Consider the following 19,064-nt stretch of genomic DNA (forward strand, 5'->3'; position numbering starts at 1 on the left):
TACAGAGCTAGTTCCAGGATAGGCTCCAAAGCTACAGAGAAACCCTGTCTCGAAAAACCAAAAAAAAAAAGAATGTGGAAGGTGCCATATTTGTGTTACTTTTAGATCTCCAGAGTCTGATTCTGCTCAAACTCTCTGTCTTGTTCTCTCCCAGCCCCTGCTGGTATTAGTAAATGTTGTTAAGATAATTGTACACGTTTTTATTATATAGCAGTGGTACTTTGGGGGACCAGTAGCAGTTTTCCTCTACCTCTCCTCCCACTTAGTGCCCTATCTGACCCTCACAGCACTTGCTAATCACCTTTATAATATTGCCATAATTTGGAGTTTTTTCCAAAGTTGTTTTGTTCTGTTGCTTTTTTTTTCCTTAAATTAGAGCCAGGGTCTAGCCATGGATATTAAACCCCTCATCCTCCTGCTTCAGCCTACCTGAACCAGGTGCTGGAATTAATGGCCAGTCAAACAGTTTACTGGATTTTACGTCAGTTTTAGCCTCAGAGCCAAACCACGTAGACATACCAGAGTTATCATGTCCTCCTTCATCACAACACACAGCCTCTCCTCTTGTCAGCAGTATGAAACATCTGTTAGAGGTAACACATCCTTACCACCCAAATCTAGTTCGTATTCAAGGTTCAGGCATTGGTTTTATGCATTCTGTGGATTTGGATAAATGGGATAGGTATCTACTGCCAGTATTGTACTGTAAACTTGATGGGTCCTGCAAATTCTCTGTGCTCTGCCTTTTAGCCTACTGCCCCTAACAGCTACAGACTTTACTGTTTTCCCCATCTTCTGTAATGACAGTAGGAATCATACAAGTAGCCATTTTAGATTGTTTTCTTTCACTTACCACCTTGAGTTTAATTTTTTGTCCATTATATAGATTTTCACCCAATAACCATGCAGATAACTCGTTTTCCTGTCTCAGCTGTAAGACTATGCAAGCAAAGACTGACTGTGTCTGTCTGATCAAAGACATTCAAGATACTTGTTGACTGAAGGACAAATTAATCTTTTAGAAGAAACTCAAAATCCTAGTTCAAATGAGGCTAGAGTGTTGATGTTTGACATCATTAATGGTCTTTTTCCCCCCAAAGTTATATTTATTTATTGGGGGTGGACAAGGGGTGTGCATGTGCCATGGTGCATGTTTGGAGGTCAGTTGAACTCGGGTTGTTAGCTTGAATGCAAGCCCCTTTACCTAACGAGCTATCAAATCTGCCAGGTCTTGTCTTTCTTAACTACCTTGTAGTATCTCATAACAGCTGTCTTCTCTTTTATCAAAGCAACATTTATATGTGTATATAAACATGTAGCTATTTTCCGTATAGCTTTGCAGAACTAATAAGAGTCAGATTACATATTGTGGTTATGACTAACGCTTTGTAACGGTTGTCACTGTGGATCATTCTGACCCAAATTTAATTATATGTGTTACCCTGTTTATAAATACTTGAACCTACTCAAAACCTACATTAACAATAACCAGAAATGTAATTTTATTTTCTTAAAAATATGCCTGTGAAGAATGTGTTCTATGTCCATGGATATCTGATTTCTACAGAGCAGTGAGATCTTACATCCTTGATTTGACTAATCATGCTAATCATGTGCTTCAGGCAAGCCTTGGCTGCAGGACAAGTGGTCTTTGTGGCTAAGATGGGTTAGGGTAAGATGTCACAGATCTGGGGCCAACTGTGGGGCAAAGGCACCTGATAGTAGCAACTGTGCACTATTGTGTGGTGCTTTGGAGGAGCCCGCGCCCCCCCCCTTAACCTTCAACAGCATAAATATCAAAAGAAGGACCAAGTAATCAGTGCTGCCCCTTCCTATCTGTCAAGCACAGTCTCCCAGACATAGTATGGGAACTAAAAGGCATAGGGAAACACCCAAATCAGAGGACAAAAAAATCAGGGAAGACATTTTCCTTAGGCAGAGATGAAAGAATTGTTTTGGCAGTGTAAGTATTCAAGAAAGGTAAAGTGGTTAGCAGGGGGACTTTCTGTACTAGCTTTGCTTTAACCGGTTTTTCCCAGCAATACTAGTTTTTTACATATTTAGAAGGATACTTTTTTCGTCCTCTATCTTAAGACTAGACATAAAACATTTTGCAAAACAGGGTGTTGTCTTTGCTATAGTAGCTTTTACAATGGACTGGCAGGATAGATTTTAATCCCATATTCATTTACCTGATTGTTAGCTATGGTACATGCTATAAAAGATCATTTGAAGATGCTGTGAGAGTAATCTATCTGCCCAGAGGCACAGACAAGCAGAGGCTGAATAAAACTTCCCTGCAGAATGGTGTTTGCATGGAGACCTGTAATTACCCCATTAACTGAATATCTGAGAGACACAGGAAGAGTAGACCTGGGGCTGTCTTTGTTAGACTAAAGGGTCACAGTCTGGAAGTCATTGACATACTCAGTAAAGATGATTTCTACATTTAGAGGAAATGCTGGTGCCTCTGGGAAGCCAGCACTGATGATAATAATAGACAAGAAAAGGAGGTTTTACTGCAGTGTGCAAGTTGCTAAAATTTTAGAAAGCTTTCATGAGAGATCATTGGGGGCTAGGGTAGAAAACTTCAGACTTGCCATGTGATAGGGAATAGTAAATGTTAAAGAATCTTCTGCATTCCGTGACGTAAATGCTGCAGGTGAGAACCACTTACCCATCTCATGCGTTTGTGGAAGTTAGTGATGAGAGATTTTCTACCCTTTGCAAAGCCCTTTCTTTTGCCAAACAAGCTTCCTCTCTTATAATACCACAGTATCTGTAAGTGCTAGGTGTCATCAGGCTGTGTGGTGGGCAACTAGCTGAGTAGAGTATGAAGAACAGAGGGTCAATGTATAGTGATAAAACTCTAAAGAATAAGCCTTGTAGAAAACAGAACACTGTGGAACTGTTCACAGCTGGGAATGTCTCCACTTCCCAAGTCACTCTATAAACTCAGTAAGTCCCCAGTTACAGGAGCAGAGGTGTGCATGCCAAGAGTCTTACAGTTTGTAATGAGCAGCTGTGAGTCCTGGACCTCCTCGGATCATGACACCAGGAGAGAAAGAGAGGTGAACAAAGAATGAGCTTCCTATGGCTAAGACTTGAGGCGGCATTTCAGACAGGAAGATCTGATTCCGCGTATTTTATAACTGAGTGAAGCTCAGAGATGATTAAGCCTGTGCACACGGGATCTCCCTGTGCACACAGCTTCTGAATTGTGAACCACTAGTGTCCTCTCTCGTGTTAGTATCCAGTGGAAGATCCTGAGGGGATACATTTTTGGGGGGATCTATGAAGAAAAGGTCAAACTGACAGAGGGGATGGATCACACCTGTAATTCGTGCACATGGGAAACTGACAGGAGATCACTGTGAGTTTGAGCCCATCCTGGGCTACAGAGTGAGTTCCAGGACAACCTGAGCTGGAGTGAGACCCTGCCTCAAATCCCTAACGAGAGTGGAACCACTGAGATGGCTCAGTTAGAACTCTGCATCCCTAGGGACCTAAATTCAACCCCAAAACCTACATAAAGATGGGTGGAGAAAACCAGAGCTACATAGTTGTTTTCTGACCCAGGCATACACTGTGGCATGCACACACTCATGAGCACACACACTCACACCTTCTATGCACATACATTTACTCAATAAATTTTAAAAATCAGGTTTTAAAGACCTGCTTTTCAAAGGTGCCTTGTGTATTTGTCATAATAATGCCTCTAAAAGCTTCTGGCCTTTTGTTTTTTTAGGTTGTCTCTGACTAGTTTGTCCACGTGTTTCTCAGTTTTTAGATTTTCACTGTGCACCAAGGCTGACTAGTTTGTCCACGTGTTTCTCAGTTTTTAGATTTTCACTGTGCACCAAGGCTGACTAGTTTGTCCACGTGTTTCTCAGTTTTTAGATTTTCACTGTGCACCAAGGCTGAGTGGAGGTAGGAAGGAGCAGAGAACATGTACTGAGGTAGAACTAAGAGAGAACAGGCAGAGACGTGTGGTAGTTCTAAGCCTTTTGAACGTTTGCTCCGTGCAGGAAGAAGTCATGGTGCTGGAGAGGATCTTACTGCAGACCATAAAGTTTGATTTACAGGTGGAACATCCATACCAGTTCCTGCTCAAATACGCAAAGCAGCTCAAAGGTAAGGGGACAGAGGGGTTTCTGTTGGGTTGTTGTTGGGTTTTTCTAGTGCTTCAGATGGAACCCAGGACTTTCGCATGTTAGACAAGTGCTCTTCCTTGAAACCACATCCCCAATTGTTTTTTGGTTTTTTTTTTTTGAAAACTTTTCATTCTGAAATCAAATCTTTTTAATTTGACAGTACTCAGATTATGTTTCTCAAAAGAGGAAAGAAAACAGAAAGTTCCTGTATAATGTTCCAGACCATGGCTCACTCAGACAGTGCAATAATGGAGCTGTTAATGCTTTTCCTTTATGCAGAAACAGGTTCTGTCATCCTGTTGCCAAGCGATAGGAGACAGGGAAATGAGTCAGGATTTTAAATAGACTAATAAAATTAGCTGTGGAGCCACATTTCCCATAAATGGTGGTTCAGCGTAGGTCATGGAGAGAATATCAAGAGGTAGGACGTGAGCCATGTCATTTGTCATCATTTTCTAACAACAGCTCTTTGCTCTGCTGACACACAGTAGATGTTAAGTGAATACTTTTTACTTCCTGTGAATTATCTTTTCTACTATTCCTATTAATTTACTTCTTTTTTTCTATTTCTAGGTGATAAAAACAAAATTCAAAAGTTGGTTCAAATGGCATGGACATTTGTAAATGACAGGTATGCATGTTCAGATGCTGGTTGAATTCTTGTTTTAAAGAATGCAGAGGTGTATTGGCAAACCCCTTATCTCCAAGTAGAAGAAAGTTGACTTGCCCAGAGCTGACTCCAAGTCATCTGCTTCTCCACACGGCTTTCTTTGACCCTGTTGCATTAGTGTGACAGGAGGGAAAATGAAGAATATGTAATGACAGGGAATGCTGGACTGCTTAGGGCCTGTTTGGCTTCTTGTGATGATTTCTGAACTTTAAATGTCCCTAATGAGCCAGTTACTATAGTTGCTGGTAAGAGCGCTTCTGGCCTGCAGAGAAGCATCTGGAGACTGACTTACAGGCTGCTTGAGCAACCATGAGACTTCACTTGCAGACAGTATACTGTCTGGGTTCTCAGCAGCTAGAAAGAAGACCCAGCCCAATCTCATCTGTCACATTGCTCAGCAGTCTCTGAAATATGCTGCAGTTCGTGCCTTTAAAAAGCAAGCCAGTCACCATGGTTTACAGCAGCTTGTTTTGGGGCTTAAATGTATAATACGTTTGGCTCTTGTAGGTAATTAAGCAAACTGTCTACTTGCTAAACATGACATCTAATTTCTGTGTGTTGATTTGGTCATGAATGTTAGATATCACAATGCAAACCATGGCTTTCTTTCCCTGTTGATCCAGTCTTTGCACCACCCTGTCACTGCAGTGGGAGCCAGAGATCATAGCTGTAGCAGTAATGTATCTTGCGGGACGTTTGTGCAAATTTGAAATACAAGAGTGGACTTCCAAGCCCATGTACAGAAGATGGTGGGAACAGTTTGTTCAAGATGTTCCTGTTGATGTTCTGGAAGGTACCGGGCATGCCTAGTTTCCTTTTCCTGTGGGCCCCAAGTCCTAAGAATGGACTTTCCCAGATCAGTAGCTATCCTGGTTTTTCAGTAGCATCTTTAGGTAGGTTGTCTAATATGATATCCCTTTGTTGGTGCACAGAGCTTAATGAACTAAAAATAAAACCCAGTTTTGTGCACAACAAAGATAGTCCAAAATGTGATTGCTGCTTATTAGTTCTTGTCAGAATCAGAGGTGATTTTTTTTTCTAGGTAAAATTTGGTTTAAAATGTTGGTTTGTGGTAATGTAATTGTTGCTGTCATTTAGACATCTGCCACCAAATCCTGGATCTTTACTCTCAAGGGAAACAACAAATGCCTCACCACACCCCTCATCAGCTGCAGCAGCCCCCATCTCTTCAGCCTACACCACAAGTGCCACAAGTACCACAGTCGCAGCCATCTCAAGGCTCTGAAGCAGCTCAACCACAGCAGAAGGACTCCCAGCAGTCGGCCCAGCAACAGCAGCAGCAGCAGCAGCAGCAGCAGCAGCAAGCACAACAGCCCAAGAAGCCGTCCCCACAGCCTAGTCCTCCCCGACAGGCAAAGCGGGCCGTGGTGAGTGGGCCGGGAGCATCACACTTTGATGCTTGTCCCATTTGTTTTGGTTTGGTTTAGTTTGGTTGGTTGGTTTTTTAAGACAGGGTTTCTATGTGTAACAGCTCTGGTTGTCATGAATCTCACTCCGTAGATCAGGCTGACCTCAAACTCACAGAGATCCGCCTGCCTCTGCCTCCCAAGTGCTAGAATTAAAGGTGTGCGCCACCACAGCCCAGCGCTAGTTCTTTAAGGGCTCCCATCAACACCCAAGGCAAGAGGTGAACCCACCAAAATTTAGTGGATTGTGCATCCAGAAGTTAATGAATGACCTTAAAGAGCTAGGAGACACTGTCCTGCTGCAGCCCCATTGCTTCTCTTACCCCAGTAGGCTCTGAAACCTGTTGGAACCTGGTTGTGGTGTGGCATGCAGTGTTTATAAAAGTTCGCTGGTGGTGGAGCACTGTCTTCCCCATGTCAGCAGTCTATCAGGGGAGGAAGCCATTTGTTCCAGAGCTTCCACCAGAAGCCCCTAGGCTTCGCATGCACCAAGGGCCTGAAGACTCTGTGGGGAAGGGAAGAAGTAGAGGTGACCTCCTAGGTATCAACAGTGTACCCTGCAACTTCAGATCACAAATAATTTCTTGCCAGAGGCCATGTTTTGCCACTGTTAGTGTTCTCTATCACCCAGACTAGGCTCAAATCACAGTTGTGCTTCCTTTTATAACAGGTGGTTTCTCCCAAGGAAGAGAACAAAGCCACAGGTAAGCAGGCTTCCAGTTTCACCTTTGTCTGCAGGTGTAGAGCAGCTTTAACCTTAGCGCCCATGGCTACCTTTGTCTGCCAGCTGCCAGCAGGAGTGCTCATCACCACACTGTCTATTTTTAGATTGTACTTTGATTAAAGTGGAGACATTACTGGCAGTAAAAAAATTGTGCTTAGAAATGCGTATAAAGGTGTAATCCTGGATGAGTGGCTTCTGCAAAGGTGTTTATTTTGAAATGAGTGGAGCCATCCTGGACAGTGAGGGGCCAGAGAGCCTGTGGTCAGCCCGAGGACACAGGTGCTCCCTGGACAGATCCTAGCTGCTTAAGAAAGCCAAAGCCCTTTGTAACACTGTTTTGTTTTCTTTTTCACAAGTTGCTTAATATGCTATAATATGAGAGTAAACAGAATCTGAAGGATTGAAGAACAGGAAATTAGAGTCATTTGCCTGTGTCAGTGTCATTGCGCTCCAGAAAATCAAAGTGTTGTGAGGTCTTCAAGTTAAAACTGTATTTTCTCCCCTCTCTGGGAGAAGGATGAGTTCAGTATAGGTGAATAAATTTTAGCTCCAATGATAGGATAGGCATTGAGGGTAAGAAACAGTATGGGCTGTGATCTGTGGCCCATGAGGTGTACGGTCAAGATAAGCAACTGTGACTCTGTTAGACAGGGAAGCTGGCCCACCATGACCCTGGAGGAAAGACTTGTCTCTGAGCAGCCAGAGCACTGAGATGAAAGGATGCAGGAAGCAAAGAATTGAGAGAGTAGTGCTAGACACGAGGAGTCTCTTAGTGTGTGAAGAACCCTTTTATAGGATGGAAAGCATGGGTTTTCATTCCCAGGTTGGGTCAGAGACTACATGGAGAACCAGACTCTCTAGAGTTGTTGGGAGCTGTTGAGGTTTTTTATGTAGCTCATTTGAGGTCAGGTTCCTGACAGCATTAGTAGGGTAATGAATAGGATAAATAGGTGTGGAAAGATAATGGAAGCACCTTGGCACTGGCCATGAGGCCAGGAAGGGGAGATCTGGGCTGCACTGTTGACATGGTAGTAGTGCCCATGCTGTACAGCATGTCACATCAGCCACGTGGCCACATCCTGGAAACCGTCAGCACAAAACCAAACTTCCAAGGCTTTTGTTTGTTACTTCTAGTTTTGTTTGTTGTTGTTTTGTTTTGAGACAGGGTCTCACTAGGTAGCTCTGACTGTCCTGGAACTCATTATATAGACCAGGCTAGCCTAGATCTCACAGAGATCCACTTGCCTCTGCCTCCTAAGTGCAGTATTTCAAAGTGTTTAAAAAAAGAGAACGAAAAAGTTATGACTAGGATTTTATATTGAGTACATGTTGAAATAAAGAGTTGGTGTGTTAGGGTAAGTGAAGTAAAACAGCCTGTACTTTTTTACTTGGCTGTTAGAAAGGTGTGTGGCTTTCACACAGCTGTGCGGCAACTATCATGGAGACAGCTGAAATTGTCCTGGCTGTGTGGAGAGGACGATGGGAGTGATGCCAGAGTGGGAGAGGAGGTCAAGACAGGGACTTACTGGGAGTCAGGGCTGTGATTCTAGAGGAGAGGTGGGACCTAGAAGTTCAGTTAATTGTGTGTGCTGAGCCTGTTATCCCAGCCCTCTGGAGGTGGAAACTGAAAGACTCTGAGCTCAAGGCCACCTTGGGACTGCTTGGTGATTACCACATCTAAAGCCAAGGAAAGGGAGGGAATGCACCTTTATCAAAGAGAGAGTCCCTAGGCTGAAGAAGAGGATGGGGCAGAAGAGTATCTGGGCCTAAATCCAGCCAGTGACAGTGACCAGAAACCATGAAAAAGTGATCAGCAGTGTGGGAAAGAAACCAGTAGAGAGGCTAGAACTAAGCTGCTCTTGAGTTCCAGGACAGAAGCCTCCCCAGAAACAAGCAGGATAGAGTTCAAGGTCAGCCGTGAGCTTCCTGCCTGCTTAAGGGTTAGGCTTCTGTAGCATGTTCTGGTGACCTAGCATATACTTTGGGAACTGGTGGTGAGGCATCCGCCCTAAGGCTCTGCAGCTGCCTCCATCCATCTGGATTGGTGCTGTTCTATCTACTCTTCTGCTTCCAGATCTCCGCTGTCCACTATTAATGCACAGCTGACAGATTGCCAGCTGGAAATCAATATTTGAGAGTGAGAAAGTAGACTTGAAGGATTCTCTTATAGGCACCCAGGGGGGTTGGTGACATGATACTGCATTCAGAGTGCTCACTGTCCCTTCGAGTTGTTGAAGGACTTGTGACAGAGAGGCCAGTGTGCTGACAGGGAGCAGTCAGCCGGTCCTGATGTTGAGGAGGTGTCTGAGCTGTGCTGTACCTCTGAACAGGGTTGATGGGATCATTGTGGCTCTGCTGTTCTTCCTGCTCCTAGGATGCCTTGCTCTATGCTTGTGTGGTTTAGTTACCTGAGAGAGGGTGTAAGTGGCTTTTTTAATCCACTTTTTTCTTTTTAGAACCACCACCACCACCTAAAATTCCCAAACTTGAGACCACCCACCCACCATTGCCTCCAGCACACCCGCCTCCAGGTATGTGCTTGGTGACCACTTGCCCAGCATCTCTGGGACCACCTACTGGAGGGATGACCTAGAGGGTCCTGCAAAGATAGCTGTGCACTAGGAGCCTTCAAAACTGCCAGAGTCACAATAGGTATTTGTAGATGGTGTAAGCTTGGTGTGTCACTGACCACCCCAGAAGTACTGGCCACACCCAGAAGTACTGAACTACATGAGTAAATGAATTCTCGAGAAAACCCTACCATGTGAGAAACATTTATCCCCATCTGCACAGAGTTGTTCTCAGGCTGCAGTCTCTCTCACCTGCTTCCTGTCTTCCTGGTGGGTTGTGAATAATGAGCAATTGTTGAGAGTCACTGCAGTGTAACGTAAAGGATATAGAGTTCCCTGATCCCAGACAGCTTTCTTTACTTGTACACCTTTTCAGAAATGAGCACAGGAGAGCTGCTGTATTCCAGGGGCCCTGTACTTCTGACAGTTAGCTATACTGAGAGGCAACGGTGTGTATGACTAGCCCAGCTGTGGGGCTCATGCCTGCAGCAAACAGCTGCCAAGTAGCTTTCTCTGTGTCCACGTGCTATGAGAATGGAGGTGATGTGTTCTGTGTGGAGCACGATCCCAGGTCCCCATCTTAAAAGTCATAGCAACTCAATGAGTGGTCTGCAGCGCTGTGCTTAGCGGGGGTGGGATGTGGCACACATAGAGGGCCCAAGGTAGTCAGCAGGTTGTTACTGCCTGCACTCAAGGCAAAGAAAGCAGCTACTATAGATGCCTCAAATCCTACTCCTTCCCTTCAGAGCACAGGAATTCCCGCTCAGCCTGGGATAGTACCTCAGAGCCAGGTCATCTTCAGAAGGCCTGGTTGGAGAAAGTGTTACTTGGCAACCCTTGCTCTTCTGCTGGGAGATGTGGCAGCAAAGATGGGTGTGTGAGCTAGGCTACTGTCAACTCCCTCATAGAAGGTCCCTGGGATCCTGTGGTAGCTGTCTATGAAGAAGGATCGGAGGAGGAATCAGTGCTAGAGAAAGGCAGAGCTCTAGGAACTGCAGAAATGCTAAAGTCAATAGCCAGGCATAGAGGACATTTGGGGGCTTTATATGGAAGCAGCTTGTGACACAGAGGTGAGACCTCTACCTCAGAAGAGCACAGGGGGCAGATACTCAAGTACTGGACAAGCCAGAGCTAAGGATTGCAGTAGTCAGTTTCTTTTTTCATTTTGGGGGTCTGGTTTGGGTATGGTTTTTTGAGATAGGGTTTCTCTGTATAATACTTCTGGCTGTCCTAGAACTCACTCTGTAGACCAGGCTGGCCTTGAACTCACAGAGATCTGCCTGTCTCTGTCTCCCAAGTTTGCTGGGAATAAAAGCAAGTGCTACCACCACCTGGCCTTTTTTTTTAAGAGGGTATAGTTTGAATGCACACAATCACTTAGCTTCTGGAACCAAGGGGCATTTATCTGCCTCGGACTTTAAGCAAATACATCTGGCCATCTGTTGGGGGGAAGAGTGTGGCTGCTGATCATTCCAGCTGAGGCCCTCTGACATATCTGTTGCCAAGCCAAACTTCTATTTGCCTTCACCTTGGCGGGAACAGGGTAAAGCAGGTATCAGTTCTGGGCTGTGGGAAAAGCAGTGGTGTGGCTGTGCCCTGGTGCTTGGGGCAGGCACCTTCACTATCCCATGTCTGCCTGCCTGCCCAGTTAGGGCCCAGCATCTTTCACACGGCTTCTTGAGGAGCTGGAAATGCTCTTCCCCTCACTTTCCTTTAGTGGGCTCCGTAGCCAGTAGGTTTGTGATTGTCCTTCTGAACAGCCTTGTAAAGGGACACTTGATTTTGTGTGTGTGGTGTTTTGCCTGCTTGTATGTCTGTGCAGCATGTTCATGCCTAGTCCCCATTGGGGTTAGAAGAGGGCATTGGATCCACTAGAACTGGAGTTACTGACAGTTGTGAGCTGCTGTGTAGGTACTGGGAACTGAACCTCGATCCTCTGCAAGAGCAGCAGGTGCATTTAACCCCTGAACCATATTTCTGCTTCCTCAGAACACAGTTTTTGAGTGCATATGCCATGGTGATGGGGGGTGGGGGATTTCTGGTATCATTTTCCAGAGGTTCAGCCATGACTCAGGACTACAGGCCAAGCCAGAGCCTCCTGAGAGGCTTTGGGGGACTGGAACCTATAGCTGTCAGCTGTGGACAGGTGTGTGGTCTGTTCTGGGCACACTTGTCCACACACCCATCGTTTGGATCTGAAACGTCAATGAGATTGGTTTTTCTTTCAGTAAAATGGAGGCAGAAATGCCACTTTTGTGAAGTGCTGGTTCTTGTTTGACTTTTATGTACAGAGCTCAGGCTTTGGGAACAGAGACAGGCAGAAAGCCCCACCTGTCTGTGCTAGGAGAGGCTGAGCCTGCTTATTATGCCTTGTGTGCATGAGCAGGGAGGGGACCCAGCATCATTGGGATGTTGCAGAAGGCCTGTGGGAAGGGTCAGATGCAGGACCTCTAGACTTGTTGAGTCACAGAGGTGTTACCACCCCTTACTCTTCTGTAACATAGTCCTGGGGGATGGCAGCACCTTACCTATGCTGCCAGGGGTCCCTAAAATCTGCTTGACCCTCTTGTCCCCAGGGCCTTCCTACTGACATGTCTCTCTTGTACAGATCGGAAGCCTCCTCTCGCTCCTGCCTTAGGTGAGGCTGAAGCAACTGGTCCAGTGGAAGCAAGTGACCTCCCCAAAGTCCAGATTCCTCCTCCATCCCACCCAGCCCCTGTGCACCAGCCCCCACCATTGCCGCATCGCCCTCCACCCCCGCCGCCCTCCAGCTACATGACTGGGATGTCTACCACCAGTTCCTACATGTCAGGAGAAGGCTATCAGAGCCTGCAGTCCATGATGAAGACCGAGGGTCCCTCTTATGGTGCCCTCCCCCCAGCCTATGGCCCACCTGCTCACCTTCCCTACCACCCCCATGTCTACCCCCCCAATCCACCTCCACCTCCTGTTCCTCCACCCCCAGCTTCCTTTCCCCCGCCCACCATTCCTCCCCCTACCCCAGGCTACCCTCCACCTCCCCCAACCTATAATCCCAATTTCCCACCCCCACCTCCACGCCTGCCTCCCGCTCATGCAGTCCCTCCTCACCCTCCTCCAGGTTTGGGTTTGCCACCAGCCAGCTACCCACCTCCAGCTGTTCCCCCTGGTGGGCAGCCGCCTGTCCCCCCACCCATTCCCCCACCTGGCATGCCGCCTGTTGGGGGACTAGGGCGGGCAGCCTGGATGAGATAACGCGACGCCTTTTTCCCTTGGGCTTTTTTGTTGTTGGTTTTTTGTTTGTTTGTTTTAAAACAAGAGTTTTCCAACCAGCTTGAAGAGTAGATTGGGTGGGTAGCAGCAGGGTACCTTGTATATGACAGTAACAGTATGGGAGAGCCAGGCCTGGAATGAGAACAGTGCACCCTGGGTAGTACCTGATGTGGTGTGACCACATCCAGTCTCAGCTGCCATCTGTCCTGCACGGAGTTACTTACACTAGTGAAGATAGTAAGTAGCCACATTGGCTCAGTACATAGCTTCAGTAAGGAGTGACTTTCCCTCTAGCAATCAGTGCCTATTTTTCCTGGGAACTCAACTTTTTGTAGCTGTGCCCTCCTGTCTACAGTTACCCTTCCATTCAGTGCTTCTCTCTGTGGCCCTAGTAGATGAGGTGAGCCCCACTTATCGTCTGGAGGCGGCTGCCTTGCTGGATGGCTGTCTCCTTTCCTCCAGGGGGAAAGGAGGTGTGTACTTGGAAGATAATGTATGTTTACATCTCTTTGCAAAGTCTTGTACATAGAGATATATTTTTTAAGTGTGAATGTAACAACATACTGTGAATTCCATCTTGGTTACAAATGAGAGTCAGTTACACAAATAAAACCAGTTCTGAAACTACCGTTTGTCCATGTGAGACCTGACTGAAGGACATGCAGTCCAGTGCAGAATCAGGTGTTCTGCCTATACAAGCTTCTAGAGGTATCAGGTTTGGAAACCCTCCCATTCCTGGCCTAGAAGTAAGCAAGAGTGGTCTTCAGTGTCTGCTGTAGGACAGCCATCGGCGCACAGAAACAGGCAGCACACACCCAGCTCGCAGGCTCACAAAGAGGCCTTTATTATCTAGTTCAAATAGACACTGTCACAATCTTATTTGTTACTCCTTTTACTAAAATAGTTCAGATCAATGCTTTTACCACACTATCAAAAGTTCTATTTCTTTTTTCTCTCCACAAATCAAAGTGGTTCAATAGAAGGTAGAAACAGCCAAAGTCCACAGGCTCCAGCTCTGCACACAGCCAGGGCAGGAGGGGGCAGCTGCAGATCTCACCATCAACAAGGTAGGAACCAGGCGTTCCAGCCCCTCCCCAAAGCAGCACACTTTCCCCCACAGTATGAAAATATACACCTCTGCCACTCTGCAGCCATGCATTTAATTTGTTTCTTTAAAAAAAAAAAAAATCAGTAGTATGTATCTCACATCCTCTCAAGTTTCAGGAAAGAAAAATGAAAGGTCACTTTGTCTTTAAAACACTGGCTTGTGGCTGTTTAATGCAAATGAAATGTGCTCAGCAGATTCTGACTCCAGGGTAGGCAAGGCCACCTGGAAGGAGCCCGGTGACCTCCGTCACAGTGGGAGGTGGAGCCAGTGCAAGCTCTTGTGAGCTTGAGATGGTGAGTCGGCATTGCGAAAGCTCCAGAAAGGGAGTGGTCCCAGAAGACCACCTGCCCTCTTCAGCCCAGGGCTCAACAGGTTGCTGCTAGCCCCTCCTTGCTGTTAGGTCTGAGATATGACACAGACTGTCCTTAGAGAGCTAGCCCATTGCTGAAAGGGCCTAGCTTGCTCCACTCTGGAAGGACGGGTACTCAAAGATTTATGTTCTTTTGAGTTCCCATGATGTCTCTGTAGCATTAGGGATGGGGGTCACATCTCTCCAGAAGGGATAGGTAGCTTCTAGGCTTTTCTTTCTTGGCCAGTCTTCAGATTCCAGGAGTCCTGACTTATTGCTTATGTCAGTGGTGGCTAAGCCATCCTGATACAAATGTGATTTCCTGGGACTCCCAGATGAGGCTCCCACCTTGTGTGGACCCATACACACCTCTGTTATTCTGGGATTCCTTGGCCTCAACCTGTAAGGGTCTTGCCTGCCCAGCAACCTACTTAGCAGGAATCACCCAGTACCAGGGCCAGCAGGTGGGTACCAACAAGTTAAACACTTGACCAGACATCAGCATTTCTAGAAAGAGCTTCCCAGTGCCCCACAGCCAGAGCGGTAGACCTGTTCCCTACTGCCCTTGCACAACACTCCCTGGGCACACCGAAGGCCATGGGCCTTTCCCCTGAGAGCGTGGGACCCAAGGGTGCGGGCAACAGAGGTGGTGGGAACAGCCCAAGGGGTCATGAGGCCTTGGTTGGGAGGGAAGTAAGATGCTACCACATTCTTAGCAGGTCCCCTTAGCTCACAGGGTGTGGCTGGGGCCTGAAGACCTGCCTGAGGCGAGGACAAGCTCTTTGGGCTCAAGTGCTTGCTGCATGGGGCTCGAAAGTACCATTGAGTGAGGAAGTAAAATACCTGGCACGGGTGATGCCAGCAGCAGGGAGGGCCTGGTCCTCCTGCAGGTCTTGAGATATCATCTATATAGTTCACAAAAGCACCCACTTCCTCATTTTCCTCACACCAAGGTAGAAAACGTCCTTATCTGTCATGCTTCGCCGTTTAGGCATGATCGTGTGCACTGACGCGCTTATTTGAATTCCCGGGTCCCTGTAGGGAGGGGCTGAGGCTCAGAGAGGTGACCTGTGCGGAGACAGCTAGCCACTGTTCTGCCCACCTAACACGTTCCCAGTAGGTCCCACATGAGCTTGTCAGCTGTGAGAGAGGACAGAAGCCCACCGAAGCGGGGTGGCTTCTGGAGTGAGCAGACTGAAATGGAGCCTCAGCCCATCTTCTCACTAGGCGCCTGGAGAAGCTGAGTGACTTTCTGAAGGCCACACAGTAAATTAAAGCCAGAACCAGGTCGTGCCCCTTCCTTCCCAAGGAAAACTCATCAGGGGCAGCTCCTGCAGCTCCAGGCATAGTGACCCAGGGTGCACCCAGGGGAGGCTACACCGACAGTGACCCAGTGCCATGGCCCAGTTCTTCCTATCCAGAGAGGACGCTGAGCTCATCCTAGACACTCTCCAGGACTTCCTATGTTGCTGTAAACCAGAAAACGAAACTTGAAGGAGAGACCTAAGAGATGGCTACGCCTGGCATGGGCAGGGAGACACTGCTGAGGGGGTGAGTGCTAATAAGCAGCAGCTGACACCAGGATGGCGAGGTACCGACCCCCAAGTAGCACGGAACCCTGAACTCCCAGCCAGCCATGGACACATGGGAGCCAGTGCTCCACAACCCAGGGTCCTGGCTATGGCAGGGTAGCAGAAAAGTGCCACCTGTGTCACAATTCAAGCTCTGGTGGCTTCTGTTCAATGTGAGGGACAGCCAGGGTAGAAGGCTTGATGAGGGGCATCCACCAAGAGCAGGACAGCCCCAGACAGTCCCGGGCCTGGAGTCTCAGAAGCTTCTTGCGAGTGGAACACGGAGCTCAAACAGGGAGCCAGGCTGCCTGACCACTCTGCTGCAGCAAACAGCCTGTGGCTTCTCGTCTTTCCAAGGTTTGCTGGTGAGGGAGGCAGGAGGTGGAGGCCTGGCTGTCAGTGTCACACCAGGGCAGCCAGGTGGGCCATGTCCTATGTACAATTCACCACAGAGAAAGACAGTGGCTGGGCCAGAGTTTCTACCAGGTCTAGGGCCTCAGACTCCAGGCAGGGCCAGTCCACGTCCATGGAGGAATGGCCCTACAAAGGCCCCTTGAACTGGTTACCAGACAGGTGCTGCCGGATGGAGGGCTTGGTGCTGGCGGCATCTCCCAGTTTTCTCCAGACCACCTGTGAGGAGGCACACAGTGTTAAGTGGAGGTGGAGTGCTAACCCCAATCCTGCTCTCGGGCCTCACATACCTACTACCTTACCACCCTGCAAAATTGCCCATGTCTTCAGAGCCATGCAGCTGAGGCCACAGGAAGGTAGAGGTGCCCACCATCACCGTTATGCCTGGCCCCCAAGCAGGCCACTGCTAGGTGTGAGCTCATCTTTTCAGATGTCCAGTGGGATCCATAGTCTCAGGAAACATGAGGTACACCTCAGGGTATCTCACCCTGCCTAGACTCCAGGTTCAGAGCCTGTCCTAGTGGCTTCTGTGAGGGTCCAATGAAGATGACAAGTGGTAGTTGGGAGATGAAGACGAGGCGCTCTCTCCCACAGGATAGAGTGCTCACTTGTAAGGCCAGGTCTGAGCACTAACTGAAGGCCAGAGGCCACCATGGAGCACCAGTGAAAAAAACAGGGTCCCACAATTAGGATGAAGATGAGAGCCCAGGCTCTGTCTAAAACCCCAGGCATGGCACTACTGGAAAGGGACAGATCTGGTGAGGGGTCAGGAGCCTCTCCAAAGGGGAAGTATGGTAAGTGGTAATGAACCAGGATCCCAGAGCCGGTCATCTTCCCCCAGCCATAGCGGAGCAAATGAGAAGCAGGTGGCCACGCCCTAGTGCCCAACCCAGCCCCAGCCCCGGGAAGAGCCTCACGTTGCACATCTCTCGAACGATGGCCTTCTCCTTCTCGCTCAGGTCTTCCTCACAGCTGTCCTGAAGCTGCCGGTCAAGGTTCTCGTGTACTTCTAGAACCTGAAGAAACAAGTGTCACAGCCTCAAGAGACACTCAGGAAACCAGGGAGGCTGGACAGGGACTTCAGGTGGTCTTGCTTCATGAGCCCATACCCAGCCTTGCAGGACATGGCAGTTTCTGCTAGCAGCCATTAAGACTGAGTACCCATGCACATGTGTGGGTAACAACCATGATATACATACAAAGGCAGGCAGGAGAACCCTGACGTGCTGCTGTGTTCAGGTATGCACGCCCACTCCAGACACTAGAGTCCCCTGAAACCTGCCTGCTGTACCTAGAGGCACACGGCTAGCCTGGACCTCCACTTGTAGCCTCACTCCCAGCCCTGGCCTCTCTCTGGCCTTAGGAGAACGCTTGTCAGTCTCCTCAAGCTGAGCAGACAACTGAAGCTCATGACCACATCCAGCCTAAGTCCCATGGTGCTCCAGGCAAAGAGACACAGTCTCCCACCCCCACTAAGTGCCCTGAGCTTGGAGATAAAGCACTTGAAGAGAAAGGCCCCATGACCCCACGGTCCTACTGTGTGCTGGGGGGGGGGGGCAAACAGTGCATTTTACCTTCATGGCATGCACAACAGCCTCGGGCTTCTGTCCTGCAGAACTGTAGACAGTGGAAGGGGGTGAGGGCAGCTCAGGTACAGGGCAGACAGGGCCCTGTGGAAAGAATGACACATGTGAGCCCCCTGGCTGGGTCCCAAATGCCTGTCACCGGGGTAAATGCTAGTTTGGGTTACATGGAATCAACACCCAGACAAGAGACAGGGGCTGGGGGCTGGAAAGACAAGGGTGGAGAAGGGCATGGGTGAGAGCTGAGCATCCTGAAGCTGACCTTTGCCTAGCTAGTCCCATGCTTCCTGGACACACCTCTTCTGCAGATTGCATGGTGATTTACAGAGCCAAAAGTGTGTGTATGGGGGAGGGGGGACTCTGTATGTGGAGGGAGAAGACCCTGTATGTGGGGGGGGGGAAGACCCTGTATCCCTGTATGTGGAGGGATAAGACCCTGTATGTGTGGGGGGAGATCCTGTATGTGTGGGGGGAGACCCTGTATGTGGGGGGAAGACCCTGTATGTGGGGGGGAAGACCCTATATGTGGGAGGAAGACCCTGTATGTAGGGGGGAAGACCCTATATGTGGGGGGAAGACCCTGTATGTGGGGGGGAAGACCCTATATGTGGGGGGAAGACCCTGTATGTGGGGGGAAGACCCTATATGTGGGGGGAAGACCCTGTATGTGGGGGGGAAGACCCTGTATGTGGGGGGAAGACCCTGTATGTGTGAGGGGAGATCCTGTATGTGTGGGTGGAGACCCTGTATGTGGGGGGAAAGACCCTATATGTGGGGGGAAGACCCTGTATGTGGAGGGAGAAGACCCTGTATGTGCGGGGGAGACCCTGTATGTGGAGGGAGAAGACCCTGTATGTAGAGGCGGGCAGTGGGGGAAGACCACACATGCTGTTCTTCAGATGAGGCATCGCCATCTCAAGAGAGCCAGACAAAGATTCACGTTTACTCAGCCAGTTGAGGAAGGGCCGGGCTCAAACCTACCTGTCCAAGTTCAAAGCCCACCCATTCTCCCCAACTCCTGCTCCCAGTCCTTGCCCCCTGGGTGGTGAATCGGCCACTGGCCACATGTTCAAAGGTAAGAGTAGAAGACAGATCAGTCTGGGCCAGGAGGGGCCTCAGAAAGCTGACTGCTAGAGTGCTTGGCCCAGCCTCCCTCCAGCTTCTCTTGCTGGTCCTGAGCAAGGTGAGGGCTTCTGCCCTGGGCAATAAGAAAACTCCAAGAGGTACTCCAGGAGCAATGGG

General features: G+C 48.5%; 2 protein-coding genes across 3 annotated transcripts in view; one reads left to right on the forward strand and one right to left on the reverse strand.

Annotated features, from left to right (window-relative positions):
• Positions 1-13,427, forward strand: part of Ccnk (cyclin K) — a 25,566-nt gene extending 12,139 nt beyond the window's left edge. For both annotated transcript variants that reach the window (XM_005343531.2, XM_013347134.2), the window contains 7 exons: positions 4,032-4,137; positions 4,731-4,788; positions 5,451-5,620; positions 5,926-6,215; positions 6,925-6,958; positions 9,435-9,509; positions 12,157-13,427. In XM_005343531.2, coding sequence (XP_005343588.1) covers positions 4,032-4,137; positions 4,731-4,788; positions 5,451-5,620; positions 5,926-6,215; positions 6,925-6,958; positions 9,435-9,509; positions 12,157-12,782 — 1,359 coding nt within the window. In that variant the 3' untranslated portion in view covers positions 12,783-13,427. The remainder of the gene's footprint in view (positions 1-4,031; positions 4,138-4,730; positions 4,789-5,450; positions 5,621-5,925; positions 6,216-6,924; positions 6,959-9,434; positions 9,510-12,156) is intronic.
• Positions 13,428-13,620: 193 nt separating this feature from the next.
• Ccdc85c (coiled-coil domain containing 85C) overlaps positions 13,621-19,064 on the reverse strand; it is a gene marked incomplete at its 5' end in the record, with an annotated part of 72,428 nt that continues 66,984 nt past the window's right edge. Inside the window, 3 exons of the mRNA XM_026778688.1 lie at positions 13,621-16,458; positions 17,157-17,255; positions 17,814-17,909. Of these exons, the coding sequence (XP_026634489.1) occupies positions 16,369-16,458; positions 17,157-17,255; positions 17,814-17,909 (285 nt within the window). The remainder of the gene's footprint in view (positions 16,459-17,156; positions 17,256-17,813; positions 17,910-19,064) is intronic.

This window comes from Microtus ochrogaster, chromosome 1, assembly GCF_000317375.1.
Source record: "Microtus ochrogaster isolate Prairie Vole_2 chromosome 1, MicOch1.0, whole genome shotgun sequence".
Lineage (NCBI taxonomy): Eukaryota > Metazoa > Chordata > Mammalia > Rodentia > Cricetidae > Microtus > Microtus ochrogaster.